General features: G+C 38.4%; 1 protein-coding gene across 1 annotated transcript; it reads right to left on the reverse strand.

Moving 5' to 3' along the window:
* Positions 1-5,498: 5,498 nt before the first annotated feature.
* LOC103701174 (microtubule-associated protein 70-1-like) lies at positions 5,499-14,062 on the reverse strand. Its single transcript, XM_008783150.5, has 11 exons — positions 13,501-14,062; positions 13,322-13,407; positions 12,551-12,616; positions 12,288-12,458; positions 10,773-10,943; positions 10,500-10,655; positions 10,197-10,343; positions 9,950-10,021; positions 9,283-9,813; positions 9,014-9,201; positions 5,499-5,946 (listed from the first exon to the last, which is right to left on the reverse strand). Exons 1-11 carry the CDS (start codon positions 13,748-13,750, stop codon positions 5,907-5,909), a joined length of 1,878 nt encoding a protein of 625 aa, XP_008781372.1. The 5' UTR covers positions 13,751-14,062; the 3' UTR covers positions 5,499-5,906.
* Between the last annotated feature and the right edge of the window lie 1,904 nt (positions 14,063-15,966).

Genomic DNA, 15,966 nt, shown 5'->3' on the forward strand with positions numbered 1-15,966 from the left:
GAAAGCTAGATTCTTTTAAGGAATCTCGCAAATTCAAAGAGGAAAATAAACTTGCTGATTGGATGTCATCATACGTGGCTTATCACTCCTCTTTTTGTTTTTGGACGTCTATTGGTGATTGTCCACTATTTTACCAAAGGAAAAAAAGGAAAGTGCACATACTCATCTATGAAGAAAGAGGCATGTGTTGACTTCCTGATTCTTACGCATTTTATACATTGCATAGCTATATAATATTTTAAATTTAGATATGTGGATTTAAGTGGTACTTGAAGATCTTAGCCTCCAATATCACAATATTTGGTTGAGGATAAATTTTCTTGATTATTTATAAAGAAAGGGAGATTGAAGAGTATGTTATTCATAGGATTAAAGTAGGTTGGATAAAATAAAGAAGTGTAACTAGAATATTATATGATCGTAAAATATTATATGATCGTAGAATATTATATGATTGTAGAATATCTGCCACGTTGAAGGAAGAATTTTATGGTATAATTATAGGATCAACTCTTCTTTATGGTATAGAATATTACGTAGTTAGAAAGCAACATGTGTATAAGCTGAGTGTGACCGAAATGAGAATATTGAGATTGATGTATGGTAACACCCAAAAAAAGTAAAATTAAAATAAAGTCATGCATAAAAAAATGGAGGTAGTACCAATTGAGGATAAACTAAGAGAAAGATTTTGACTTAGATAGTTTGGATATGTACAACGTATATTGAGAAATGCACTAGTATGAAGGAGCGATTTCATATATATAGAAAGAATGAAGAGAGGTAGAGGTAGACTAAAAATCATACGAGATTAAGTAGTAAGAAAGAACTTGATATCTCAATATCTTTAAAAAAAGTATAGAACTAAAATGAGTAGAATAGAGGACAAAAAATTCATGTAATTAACCTCAACTAGTTAGGATTAAGGATTAGTTGAATTGAGTCAAGCATAAATTCTCTTGATGCCATGGAGGTGTAAAATAATATAAACTTCCTCTTTTGAAAGTGAATAAAGAAATGTTGCTTGGAATTGAACATGCAATTTTGATTGCATGTCTTACTATGTTCCTATGTATTATGATCCATCTAAACAGCTTACTGAAGAGCATGACATTGTTGCATGCTTTGACCTTTCTGGCTTTAATTTTGATAAATAGAATTTACAAGTTGCTTAGCCATGGTTTTGAATGGTAGGATGAACTCAGGTAGAATAATGTGCTGAGGAGCACTCAAGGTTAACAAGTGAATAAAGCATATGCTGCCCAGGTGTTCTTGCAGGCACATAAAAGATAACCAATCAAGTGCTTATTTATATGATATATATATATATATATATATATATATATATATAGGGGATTGATAACCTACTCTCTGTTATGGTAGGTTATCAATCTACCCATTTTTTATTAGACAAAAAATACCCTTACTTTTTATAACTTTTAAGAGTACTTTATGTCTTTTTACAATCTCACATTTACTCACCCTCTTAACCCCTCCAATTAATGGTCTCTCCCTCTCTCTCTCTCTCATACACATACATATATACACACACATACATACATACACACACATACATACATACACATACATACATACATACATACACACACATACATACATACATACATATACATACACACATACATACATACATACATACACACATATACATACATACATAGACATACATACATATATACATATACATACATGCATACGTATGTATATACATACATGCATACACACACACATACACACACACCGGAGAGAGAGAGAGAGGGAGAGAGCATTAATTGGGGATTGATAACCTACTCTCTGTTATGGTAGGTTATCAATCTACCCATTTTTTATTAGACAAAAAATACCCTTACTTTTTATAACTTTTATATATATATATATATATATATATATATATATATATATATATATATATATATATATATATATATATATATATATATATAAGAGAGAGAGAGAGAGAGAGAGAGAGAGTACTATCTGATAATTATTGTTTGAAGATACTAAAAACATATTTTTTTATATTATTATTTTTAAATAATTTTATACCATCAATTTTTAAATATATCTATATTACTATACCTAAATACTGCATTATCATAACATTATTATTGGCTACTTATCTTTCCAAATCTCTTGGATTGGTAGTGTGTGCAACTTTGATGATTTTGGATGAAGTTGTCTTAAAATCATAGTATATATGGTTTTCTTTTTTTTTTTAAAATTTTCTCTTCAGAATATGGCCCACTGTAGTTTTGAGCCTCAGACAGTTATCTGATGATCATTATTAAAGTGTTTTCAAGTCCATTGGATTCACACTGATCATGCAGAGCTTTTTAGATTTTTATCATAAGGAATTAGGATGGTAGAAGTCTGTCCAGAAATCAGAATGAATGTGAGATTAAACTCATATCTCTAGCATCAGGATTTTACCAACAGGACCAGTTGGCACCCTCCAGAATTTTCCCAGTGAAAGCATGCACGAGATCTCCTTGTCAATTCCATTTGAGCTTGAGACCATGTAAAACAAAAAGCACAAGCGACCCCCACTTGTGAGAGGAGGCTTGTGCTAATCCGCATCTTTCGAGTGGACGAGAAATGAGAAGCCCACATCACATGCCACGTTCTTATCCATTTGGCGGCCTCCCACCAATGCCAATCCAAGCCGCCATCCCATCACGGCACCATCCATGGCTCCTGCTGCTTCTGAGCCGGAACCACGTCAAGGTCCAAAAGGTGGTTCTAGCGACCACTTCCTGGCACCGGAGTATAATCGCCTTTTGGTTCGAAACATTCGAGCTATAATGAATAATGATGTGGCCTTTCAGGCTAAACACGTATTCAGATAGGCGAATTAGACTGCGGATAGGTTGGAGAAAAGGAATTACCTAAAACGCTTTGAGACTTGTTATTTTTTGATCTTATTGAATGTATCTGTACTAGAACAATATGAATCATACGTTTTAGCAATAAAAAAAAAAAGTATCATGTAATGCAAGACGGCGAGTAGGATATGAAGATGACGAGATGGAAAGCGAGTGCTGGAATCTTATAGACTACAAATGATATAAGGTAGATGCTTAATTCAACAGGATGGATTAATTATTTGCTAAAAAATATATGGGATATATTGTGTATATTCTTAGCTTATGTTAACAATATTATTGCTTGTATTTGCCCCTCCTGGCCCCCAACTTCCTTTATTTTCTATTTAATACATTCCAAAACATCGCAGAGGGAAGGATTACCATCAGGATGGATCAAACCATCAGATGAATCAATTATAACCCTTAAATGTTGGCAAAATAAGGATAGGCAGAGCATTAACTATGATCCTTGGATTGCGCTTGGACTTTCCACCGGCTATAACAGATTATCATGAGAGAAATAAGAAGCATTAATTCTATAATAAATAGTAGGCAAAAATTTTTAAAAAATTATCCTAGGTACATTATAGAAAAGAAAGCACAGAGTCTTCCCATGATGCAATAAAACCGTTATCCATCTCCAATAGGGTGAAACAATCTAAAAATGCAACAATGCAGTAGTAGTATAGTTATCTTTGCCTTGAATCACGTTTTCTTGCAAAAAATTGTGTTACTCTTCAAATGATGGCATTCTTTTTCACAAAACTCCTGCACATTCTCCTTTCAGTGCAACAAAGGCGTCATATCTGTCTCAAATAGTGTACCAAGTCTTGAAATGCAACAATGCAACAAAGTAGTCATCTGTTTTGAATAGCAGGTCAGTCATAATGCAATGGTTATGTGAGCAAGGAAAATATAATAATATCAAAAAATGAACAATGGCATGCACTTTCATGCTCTTCATGATGTGTTTTCCATTGCAGTTAGTTTTGTGGTCACAAAGAATGGGAAGGAATTTCTTCCTATATATTAGCTGAACCATCCACTTGTAGAGAAACCAAATAATCCCTGAGGCACTGCCTCAGCTGAAGAAGAAAGGAAAGTAAAAAAATAAAAAAACAAGAAAAATAAGACCTTTATCCCCATATACTGTATTTTGTTTGTTAAGCAGGCAGTATACTCCATTGCTGAATCCACATTTTTATGTGATCTTAGGGCTCGTTTGGTTCGCGGGAAAAGAAGAGGGGAAAGTGTGGTCAACGGGAAAGTAATGAGATGCCTCTTGTTTGGTTGGAGTTTTCAAAGGAGAGAGAAGGAAAAGTTGTATTTCCATGGGAATGTGATTCCCACATTTTATGGGAAAGTCTTTCCCATGAGAAACATGGGAAAGTTACTTTCCCATGAGGCGGGAATCACTTCATTTTTACTTTTTCCCAAAAAGTTCCTTCAGTATTAAAGAAGCATTAAAGATGCATTAAAAACCTAATTTTTATTAAGGGCATAATAGGAATTATATATAACTTTCCTAGGAAAGTGGATGGCCAACCAAACATAAGCACCTTGGAAATTTGTCACTTTCCCATGGTCAACCAAACATGCCAAAAATACTTTCCTAGGCATCCTCTTCCTAGGAATTTGTTTCCCAGGAATCATATTCCTAGGAAGGAAAATGCTTCCCGCGAACCAAACGAGCCCTTAATGTATGTTCAAATCTATTATGTTCATGAATCATATGCACATATTATACGTCAGATTAAATGGTAAATTCTATTTTACATCTCGATGATGTCCCCTTCATGGTAGATTCATTTTATTATTGCAGACGACTTACTTCTCAAGCTTGTACTGATACTAAATATCGGAAAATAAAGCCCCCAGGCATCAACACTGAAGTTTCAGAAAAGTATTCCCAATTTCCTCTTGCCCTAGTTCTGCATCTTAACATCTAGTTCTCCGATCAAAATCCATCCAGTTGCCTGGTGGTAAAGATTTTCGACACAAGATGCGAACACAAATCCTACTTATTCAATGAATTCAAATGCACCCATAAACCTCTTATCTTAGTAACCAAAGAAAGCGGTTAGCTATGGCTAACTATCAAGAAAATCCAAAACTCCTAGATCTCGAACAAACCCCATGACGACTCCACAAATTTTGCATTACTAAGCAACAACAACGCGGAAAACTAAAAACCAAAATAAATAACAAACAACTCTCTCGCCAAAATCAGTGAACTTCTCTCTCGGGGCATGAATGAACTCTCTGTACTCCGCCAGCCCATCCTCCGTCTTGTGAAGCTGCAACACCAACGGTCATTGCAGATCACGTCACAAAACCGATTCCTGTTTCCAGACAAATGGATCCAGAGGCAAACCAAAGAAACAAAGGCACAAGAAGTCATTCAAGAAGAAAAGATCTCCCTCCCTCGCCGCCGTAGACACGGCTAGGTATTACATCCACCTGATTGGGAAAAAAAAAAAAACATCGCGGAACAAGCTGGAGCTGTCTACGAATCTCTCATAATGCTTCTTTCCATACTCTGTTTTTAGCCCAAATAATCAACACACATAACCAACTTTTCTTACTCTAAGCAGCACATCAACACAGCTGAAATCAACATCAAGCCAGCTCGAGTGAATAGTGAATAACACAAATACGAATCTGAAATTACAATAATATTCACAACCTTGGTAAGAGAAAAAAAAGAAGCCATAACACTGCCAAGAATTACAAAACGACGAGAAAACAAGGATCCACCAACCTATACAACCAAAGACGACCTATCTTATCGGAAAGGTTAGCCAACTTCAGCATCACTTCATTAATTCACTACAACTGTCAAAAGTCAGATGCAGACCGACCTCTTCTTTCAATTATGTTCCATCACAGAATGGATGATATGATCAGGCCTTAGGTGCTGGTCTTGAACTAAAAATCAACAAAGAAAATATTGGGGAGCAAAGAGGTGGAGAAGAAAGCCTGTTCCAATGATTCCTTGCTACATCGGATTCTGGTATATCATCATTGAACATTACGCATCAACCCACTTCGAGGCACATTTCTGAATTCACAGCAAACAAACAATTTCAGTATAAAACAGAACAGTGATCAAAATTTTCAACACCTACACATCAATATATGGGTTCGCGCAATGAAAACAATATTCACTTCACAGGCAGTTAAACCTGTACATTGAATTTGGTTTGCAGCGAATAGCATTGTTACTGAAAGATAAAAACAACCAGACTCTTGGCTTTTACTATATACCTGAAAGATTTGAAAAAAAAATTCATTTGCACTCTGCTCATGGATTTCATGGACTAGCAGACAGCATTCTTCAACATATTTTGTTCTCCCAAGCCATCAAGCTCAGAAGGATGAAAGCATCTACTATGAAACTCAATGTATTGTAGCCATGTACAATGAAATATGGCATGCGGCAAGTGATCCTATCAAACCAAACTCATATTCATTGATTATCTACAAAATATCTAGATGCATTGACGTCAATCAACTTTAATTCAATAGAATAAATACAATCATTTTCTCCTCAGTATAGAATTGGAGGGCTTTGTCTACACACATAAAAAGCAATTGAAAGTTTCCTAAGAAGTTGAAGTACTTGTGAATAGAGTTTTCATGCTCATAAAACTGACTGAAGCATCCATGAAGGACAAAAGAAATCATACTTAGATATGGTTGGATTCAAAGACGTACCGACCCGTACTAGGTTGAAACCGGCACGCAATCATGCCTCAGCTCAGTTTAGGGCCCGAATTGGGCAGTACCGACCTGAACCGAGCTGAACGGCCCAATTTAGCTCAATTTAAGGAGGTTCGGCCACCTTTTCCACCTTAATAATTGAGGGGGAGGCAGAGAAGGCCTCGCATGCTTTCTCTGCCTCTTCCACTCTATTTTGCTTCTGAAAATCTGCGAGAAAACTCAAAAAGAAAAAGCAAATTCTTACCGAATTCAGGCCAAAATTGAGGTCAAATTCCTCTCTCCTCTCTCCTCTCTTCCTCTCTCCCTCTTTTTTTTTTTTGAGGCCTAAAATAGACCAAAAATAAGATCTTGCCAAATTTTTTTCTGGCATGATTTCATAATATGTTGCAAACCTAAGATTGATCTCCACAATGCCGAAAAAATTGTGATCACTAATCATGTAATTTTTATATTAAAAATATATTTTTTGGATTGTAAATAATAAAAAATAAAATAGTATTCAAAAAATTCTGTAAAATTGATAGCATGCTCGAAGGTAAGAATGCTACTTGCTATCTCAATTTGGTAGCAATTTACTTAGATTTGGAATACACAAACCTAAGCTCGAATTTAAATAAATTTAAAAAATAAGTGGTTGAGGCATAAAATCAAGTCCACCAATGATCGTCCACTTCATGTGGGAAGTTCAGAAATACTCATGCATTGGTGGACTTGATTTTAGATCCTGAAATACCTGTCACCTTAATGAGTGACCAATTGATGAACCAAAGATCAGCTTATCTCGACCAAGATGTAAGGTTGGGGAATTTTTGGAAAGAGTTGAGATATTACAAAATCTTGGCCAATTTACTGGAACCAAAATATTGGTATCTCAGCCGAAACAGAAAAACCAGGATTGGAAAATGCATTGCAGCTTTGATTTGATATTTATTAATTAATAAGCACATTTACAGTAGTAGAAGATAGATTGGAAAATCTTGGCCAGGATGTTGATATTGTATCTACCAACATCTTTAGATATATGAGTTCATATTGCCAAAATAATAAGAGCCAAAATTTTCGATGTATCATATCACTGGGTGCCTCATACTTATTAAACTGATATTTTGGCCAAGATCTCGGCCAAAACAAAAACCTTGTCTCCACTCTATGCAATCTTAGGTTAAAAACACTTTTATATTTGTTCAGGTTGCTAAATTATATTTGGGATCCCGAAGTTCAGACATTTCACTAAGACCAAGCAACTTGCATGGGTTCATCAGACTGATTTGTCATCTCCAGCAAGGGAGAGCATTTTGCAAAGGACAATTATACCTTTGAGGTAATGGGACAAGTTCCACATTATCAGGTTCTAAAGCTGACCGGCATAGAGGATAAGTAATCAAAGAGCGGAAAAAAAAAGGGAGACAGGGGGTGTGCAGGGCAAACTACTATGGTCCCCTCATTGAGTCCTTGTCATTTTTACAAGCTTAGTTTTCAAGTAACCCATGCAACAGATCTTGAGGATGAAGCATATTCAGGAGATACTGGAAAGAACCAAAACATGCTCTAGATTCAGAGACATTAACTTACCATCCACGAGTTGCAACATGGATGGTTTTACAGGCAGCATCAAGGAGAACAGTGAGTGTGTCACTTGAAATATACTACAGTCAAATAAACAGAATAAATGGATGTCCATCAAAATGATATGTTGTGTAAGAAGGGTGATTAGCTATGGAAGGAAAGAGGTTACTGTGGGAAACTAATAATAAGCTTGAGGAAAAGAAAATTGGTTCATGCAGCATTCTTTGCAAGGTGAATAACCATGCTTGCCATTCGGAGTCACAAGAAGAGTATCATGCATTGGCTATCTTTAGTGGAGCTTGTCTATAAATACCGAGTTACTACAAGATGGGCGAAAGATACACCAGTTGCAAGTTAAAGTCAGATTTTTGTCATTTAAAAGTAGGAAAAAACATAAGGACACAAAACACATCTTACTAAATTTTTGGTCATTGCTGGACAATGACAATAAAATAAATTTACAATTGTCCTATGACTTGTCGTAATATGGAGCTAAGAATCAATCCTCAACTACGTATCACCAAGGAAAACTGATGCATGTCAGTGCTGGTCGATCAGCTAGCCTCAGGGGTCAGCTACGACTAAGGCCACATTCAAAAGGCATAAGCTACTCATTTTAATGATAACTGGGTGCAAAAACAATATATACTACAAAAAGGTTCAACTTATATCTGATGACAAGCAAGGAAAATGAAGTTCAGGGCTTGCAGGAAATGCATCAAAAAAGGTCACAAAAAGTCATCAATGAGAACAAATGAAATGTACAGTTTCTTAAAAGTTGGGCCAATTAACAGCAAACATCATGCGCTAACGATATTAGACCAATTTATTTAGCATACCTCCCTGGGAGCAGCTGGGAACTATTTACAGGACCCCTGGAACTGCCAAGCCGCCTGGCCCTATTATCTTGGTCTTTCTCTGTTCGCATGGCAGCCACCTCCTTCTCCATAGCAGCTACTTCCCTTCTCATTTTCTTGGCCTCCACTTCCATTGCTTTTGTCAATGTATCAACCTTCTTTGCCAGCATCTGCATCTCAAAAGGTTAGCACAAGATATTAAACAAGTTTCACAGTGGCTTTATATGTTAGAATGCCAAAAGGACTCTTACCTCGATTGCATCATCCTTGTCCTTCAGGATTTGATCTTTTTCATGACATGCTTTTCTCAGGGTGATCACCTCCTTTTGCAGCATGTCATACAACAATCCAGAGACACAATCATCTGTATCAACATTGGGGAGCTCATTGGGTTTCTCGTCTGAATTTTCCTTCCAACTGCCATGTGTCTCATTATCTCTTGTTGCATCAGAAGATTTGTTCAGTGAGAGACCAGATCCATTTGCAAAGACTTTACTACGATCCAATGACCTAGTGCCACCATCAAATGACTTTGATGTCCCTTTGGCATATTTGAGTACTGCACTTGTGCTGCTAGATAGCGAAGATCTCGACTGAAAAGATGGCCTCTTAGAAAGAAAGCCATTAGGAGAACTCTTGGAAATATTCTCTGCACCACCAAGGGACTGGCGACGTGAAGGACCATTACTGACACTCCTTCCCTCTACATTGGTGCGGTTGCTACCATTGGCAGACATTCTCAATCCCTCTTCTAATACCTTAATTCGCAACTGGTATTTTTCCTGAGAAGTTTAAAAGAATAAGTTATCGTCTATTTTTCATTACAGATAAAATGTCAACTAATGTTTTTTTTCTGTAAAATCGGTTCACGGGATATAAAGCACAAATGAGACATGAAGGTATGGTTAGGTGTTTTACTTTTAACTGAGCTTCGGATCGTGCAGCGCGTTCTGAAATAGCAAGCTTATCCCGAAGTTGCTGCATCTCTCCCTGTAATGGAAGCTAAGGCTGATGATATATATTCCATAAACATATTGGTTGACAAAAACCACATACAAAAATGTATGACTAAAAGATAAGAATAATTCTGAGAAGCAAGAAACGTCCGCTAACATGACATCCCTAATTAGACCGTGAAGTAAATGATCCAGCGGTTACTGTCTACCTGCATGAATCTTCGCTCCTCAAGCCACTGTCTGACAGGCATTACTTTGTCATTAGCATCTTTCCATTCATTTGCAACTACAACTGCAACCCGATTAGCTGTAACCTTCGCACGGGCTAGTTCCCGGTCTAGGGTTTTCATCTCTTCCTAAGCAAATATGTGCGAACACATATAGACATAAAGGTTAATGAGTGATGAGAATAGCATTATACATATTTTCAAGCATTGTTAAAAGACTAAAAGCAAGCAAGGTTCCAGAAATTTCTAGAGCTCTATAAGTATTATGGCAGCAAAATATATTACATTCATCTCCTGAACTTTCCGCTGGTAATCTCTGACAGCATTTGCAGCAGCACCACCTGCAAGAACAGCCTCTTCTAGCTCCTTTACTGTCTGGCTAAGCTTTTCAACCTCAGCAACCTTTTGGCGGTGCATTTTATCCAGAATCTTGTTTTCTTCCTAAAGAATGCAGAATGGACAAATAGAAAAGCAAATTTGTTTTAACTTCGCAATCAGAAATCCCAATCCTCGCTCCAAAATTTGAGAGGTTACATGGAACGGCTTGTTGAGGGATACCTGACAGATTTCAATCTGTTTCATCAACTCCTGGTTCTTGTTTTGTAAATCATCCACCATAGAAGCCTTTGCCAGTGCAATCTGAACAGTCCTTTCTGCTTCTAGTAGAGCTGCTTCCTTTGATTTTGTAAGACGATCCAATGCCCTGTTGTCATCCTGCAGTTTTGCAATCTGCAAAAAAAAGAAAAAAAGAAAAAAAAGGGTGACTGTAAAATACTGTCATTTTTCCCATATATCCCATGGATATACATATGATATTAGGATGCAGGCAGATATCCCCTCACTCACCAGTGAAATAGCCTCAAATATTTCATTTTTCAGGATACAAGATCCTACAGTGTCAAAAAAATATCAAGTTGTAGAAGGGTCCATGGGTTGCTGTTTGTTCATGACAAGATATATAGAATATCAATAAATATGGAAAAAAAAACTTCTATGACCTTCTCCCTTTATAAAGATCGAAGGGAAATTGCCAGCTTAATCTTCATTAGTTGCAAGGCTACACCTTGATACCTACAACCCAAGAATAAAATCAAGTTCCAAGAGCAAAATGAAACCAGACTGCCAAGATGGCAACCACTTTAGGACAAACATCTAAACTACACTAAGAAAAGTGAGTTGGGGTCGTTGGGTCTGTCAAATTTGCCCTTACATGGAAATTAATTAATTCAAAGAATTTTTTATTACATGGTAACTAAGAGTTGGGAAGTATTGGAAAGAAAATCCTGTTAAAGAGATAATGCCCATTTGCTTAACTCTCTCTCCTATGTTTATAACCAATCTAATTTCTTCCCCAATTTCCTCTCTCTCCAAATCAATTTGAATTCTGATGATAGATCTTCTTTTTCTAAGTGCAAAACAGAAGATGCCTGTATACTGGTATAGACAAAAGAAAGAAAGAAAGCTAACATAACCAGAAACCCAAACATCAAAAGTGCCAGCCAAAAAAGACAAGTCGCCACTTTACAATAGACCAGTTCCCCAATAAAACATACAAACTTTTAAAAGCTAAAATGTTAGAGCATGGTTCCTTTGTGGCGCATGCATGATAGGCCTATGCAGCCAGGGGCGCTGCTCAATTCATGCATGGAACCACATGCAGCGTGGGACCCTGAGACACAGGCTAATCACCATGCTAGCTGTGCAACCACAAACAGGAGCTTAGGCAATTGGGCGCAGATAAACTGCACTCTCACAATAAAAGAGGCACAAATAATAAAAAGAAGATGAGAGAGAGCAAGAAAAATCTTTCAGAAAATCCACGAAACAGCAAATAATAAGTCAAAAGCTTCAAGCATTAATTTCTATTGGTTATGACATTAGGGGAATAAAAAGAAATAAAGAAGAACACAGATATGCAGTAAGTTCAAGTAAATTTATCGATATAAGTTGGAGATGAAGGGTCGGAGAATATTTAACGTTGCAGTTAGCAAATCACAGGTACGACTGGTTCTTAGTTATTTGGGTAAATATGAGATTTGGTACAGGTGGAGATGATGATGCGGCATATGGTACCTCTTGGCGAGCTAGCTTCAGCTCTGCCTCAAGTGGTGCAAGAATGGCTTCAATGGGGGGCATGTCATCATCCTTTTGAGCTGCATGAACTCTTCTAAGTGTAGCCTCTGCTGCAAACTGAGCGGCCAAGGCCGCTTTCTTCTCATCATTTATCTTCTTAACTTCAAGATTCTGCAAAGGCACTTCATCATAAACAACTGGCTAAAAATGGAAAATCATAATAATAATATGGAAAAAGAAAATTAAGACATTTTGTGCAGTACCTTGTTTTCTAAAAGCGATTCAGTTAGCTTTAGTTTTTCTTCGGCCTTAGCCAATTCTTCCGTCAGCTGACACAAGAAAAAGAAAAATCAGAATGCATTCCACAATAATTAGACAAGCTCATTTTTTTATCCTTTGTCTTAAATTAGAGAACAAAGGAATATTGTTCAAATAAAATCGTAATAATAAAATGATAATAACACTGAAAATGTTGGGTGTTGAAAAGTACCGTTTTGCCAGTGCAGGGCAAAATAAACAGCAGGGACAAAAATTACTAACTAATTAGTGGTCAACCGAAAATCAGCTTAAGCTATGTTGAAATCCAAATCCACATCATTGGCAAACAAGAATAGAGCACATATCAGAGATTGAACTATATCTTAAGGACCTCATTGGACATGTAATTACTCTGCACAGGAATAAAGTACGATAGCATATTATATACAATTAAATAATCAGATTTTAGCAAACTAAAATACCTCACTTGCTTTTAAGTAAATAAGAAGAAAAACCAAACCTAAAAAATACAAAAAAAAACTCACTGAGTTATACGCCAATATTGACAGGATCAAAAGGAAAAGCTCGCTTTTTAAACTTTCTCACTTAATATTAAAAAAAAAAAACTGCAATTTGATTTCCACAACAATTTGATGGAAATCATCAAAACAAGAGAATAAAGAGAAGCATCATTCAACAATGCCAATAAAAGACTAACAGAGCAACCGCGAAGGCGAATAATCCAAAAAAGGAAAAAAAAAAAGAAGTGAAATCACCTCTTCCACTGCCTTCTCCCTGGCACGCTCTGACAACTTAAGTGCCTTAATTTCCGCCTGCGCCTCCCCCAATTCCCGATCTTTGTCTGTAAAAAACCAAACACCCGGCCGTCTGAATGCCCGGAAAAAGAATGAACAAGAGAAGATCAAAAAAGAGCCGGATCAAACGGCATTCCCACCTCTGACTTCATTCTCCAGTCGACTGAGTTCAACCCTCACCGGATCGGATCCATGGAGCATATTTATGAACTCCTCCGCCTCCAAGGTCGGCTTGATCGAAGGCCTCCGCCTCAACGCCGGCCCCGCCTTCCCTTCCCCCTTGAACGACGCCGACGCCGTCAGCACTACCGGCGCCGCCATAGGCGCATTTCCTCCCCCGGTCTCCGCCCCATGCCCCTCGCCACCGCCGCTACTCAGATCAGCCATCATTGGATCTGATCCCTCTCTCACATTCACTCACATCACCCGGAGAGCAAGACCCAAAAAAAAAAAAAAAATCCAACGAAAACCAATTGCCTCCCCCAGCTCCGATTCCAAGAACTAGGGTTCTTCCTCCCCGATCGCGGAACTTCTTTCAGGATTTCGATTCGGCGATTATTTACACAAAGACAGCTCCTTTTTTCCTGCCTTCTTCTCTCCCCTTCCTCGCTTTAAATCGCAACAATCTGAAAGAGACTGCTGCTGTAAACTACAGTGAGCTCCGGGAGGGTAAAGGGTCGGTCTTTTATACTATTTATTTTTATATTATCTATAATTTGATATTTTATTAATCCTAATCTGAGCGAGCAAATTAAGCTCCGACGCGCATAAAAATTTCTAAAGCGTCACCTTTCTTCACCGTGACTCCATGAACTAACGGACAGGATGGATTTAGATAGTGACACTAACGGCAGATCTTGCATCCGCATGGAGATCTCAGTGAGCGCGTCTCCTCAGTCTCTTTGCGGATTCCTATTTTGAACGCGAGGTGAAGCTACCTCTAAGCTTAGGTGACGCGACTTGCAACCGCAGCGATACCGAGCGCCGAGGGTACCGTCCGGTACCGACCACCGCTTGGTGAGAGGATCCGAGCACTGATAAGCTGTCTGCCCAACAACAGTAGACAGGGGATCCATCTAATACAAGTAAGACACGTACACCGAGCATCGGCGGACCCACCGAACTTCGAAGACGTGTCGCTCTCGATACGGCTAAACGCAGTCGCGTGCTCCCCCGTCGCGGTCCCACCCGTGCGACGCTCCAAGTACGGAGAACGATCTCAGCCGTCGGATCATGCCGAAAATGCCCCCGAGGTCGGCAGGGCATTTTCGGAAGAGAAGGGGCCATCTTTTTTAAAATTAGAATACGCGGCTTATAGCCCGCCGAGGAGGAGTATAACGACAGCAACGTACACTACGAGCTGCCGGAGATGGTCTTCTTACTCGGGGAAGCATCGTAAGTAACCGTGCTTCGCGAAATCTACGGCTAGGGATGGACTGCTGAACCAATCGACGGCCAGTGATCTGCGATCACCAGAGCTTCAGGAATCCACGGGAGACACAGCGGTACATTCGCACGGAGCGGTCAACGCGTTGGGTCGTAGAGATCAGAGCATGGGGGGGACCATCAGAGTGATAGTTGGCCCTGCAGAGACACCGTACCCCGAGCCATTTTTATAAAAAAAATCTTAAATTATAACTCCTACTCTCTGTAAGGCCAACCACAGGAGAAGCATAGATCCTGCGCTCTCGCATGCTTCACCAAGGAGATCGGAAAGGCGACACGTGTCCTTTCTCTGATATTTCATGGACACGTGTCGATAACTAAACGAGGATACGGTGAAGTTTTGCAACCTGGGACTCTGCGGGATCCCTTGTACCCGGTTCGGTCCGAATGCGATCCTTGGACCCGGTTCGAGCGGGTTGGGAATTTCCAGACCGGATCCGAGGTATGATGATTCCCGATGTGACCAGAGATGGATGGGATTGGTGCACAGTAGAGGAAAAGGTCTCCTTTATGGGACAATGGCAGTGCGTGCACTCAATCAGCCTATCAGTATGTGATCTCCTGTTTGAGTATGAGATCATATAAATCGACTATCCTTTATTTCAGGGTGTTTGGGACTCAGCTCCATCAACAGGCCATCGTCCTCTTGCCAAGAATGCGTCCTACCACGTTGATTATGATCTTCTGATGATCAAATAGTTCATACTGTGAGGCACAACACAACAAAGGAGAGTTACAGTATTTCAGTTTCACCGAGTTCTTGCTGGTAAGCTCGGATTATGAGCTAGATTCCATGGTTGATGGTTCCTTACTTTCTTCAATATTTTCGAGGTTACGGTGTTTGTAAGATAAACAAATTAGTTGGTTATGAATTATCAGTTATCATGCCTTCATTAGTTTATCGGGCTTCATTTTGCATGAACCGAGCTTGTGAAGGCAGCGAGCGACGCTCCATGTAAAAGAATTGATCAGAAAACATATTTTGTCCAAAGATAAGATTTTTAACTGTGCAAAATTAGTTTCTGATTTATTGTGATTCAATCTTGAACGTGCCAAGCTTTTGATGGTAAATAAGGAAAAAATTGTTTCAGGATCTTGGTCACTTGACCACTTATGTTTAGTGCTACTCGCCCTGTTTTACTCGCCTAGTTTCTCTTGTT

Source organism: Phoenix dactylifera, chromosome 12 (genome assembly GCF_051530095.1).
Source record: "Phoenix dactylifera cultivar Ajwa chromosome 12, Ajwa_hap1_PhDact_Kaust_v1.1, whole genome shotgun sequence".
NCBI lineage: Eukaryota > Viridiplantae > Streptophyta > Magnoliopsida > Arecales > Arecaceae > Phoenix > Phoenix dactylifera.

What these genes read in the sequence shown, in the direction of transcription:
- LOC103701174 (XM_008783150.5), bottom strand. Translation starts at nt 13,750, where the DNA reads ATGATGGCTGATCTGAGTAGCGGCGGTGGCGAGGGGCATGGGGCGGAG. An exon ending in AATCGCTTTTAGAAAACAAG is followed by an intron (nt 12,459 to 12,550) that starts GTACTGCACAAA and finishes GTGCCTTTGCAG; the next exon opens with AATCTTGAAGTTAAGAAGAT. An exon ending in AACAGATTGAAATCTGTCAG is followed by an intron (nt 10,656 to 10,772) that starts GTATCCCTCAAC and finishes TGCATTCTTTAG; the next exon opens with GAAGAAAACAAGATTCTGGA.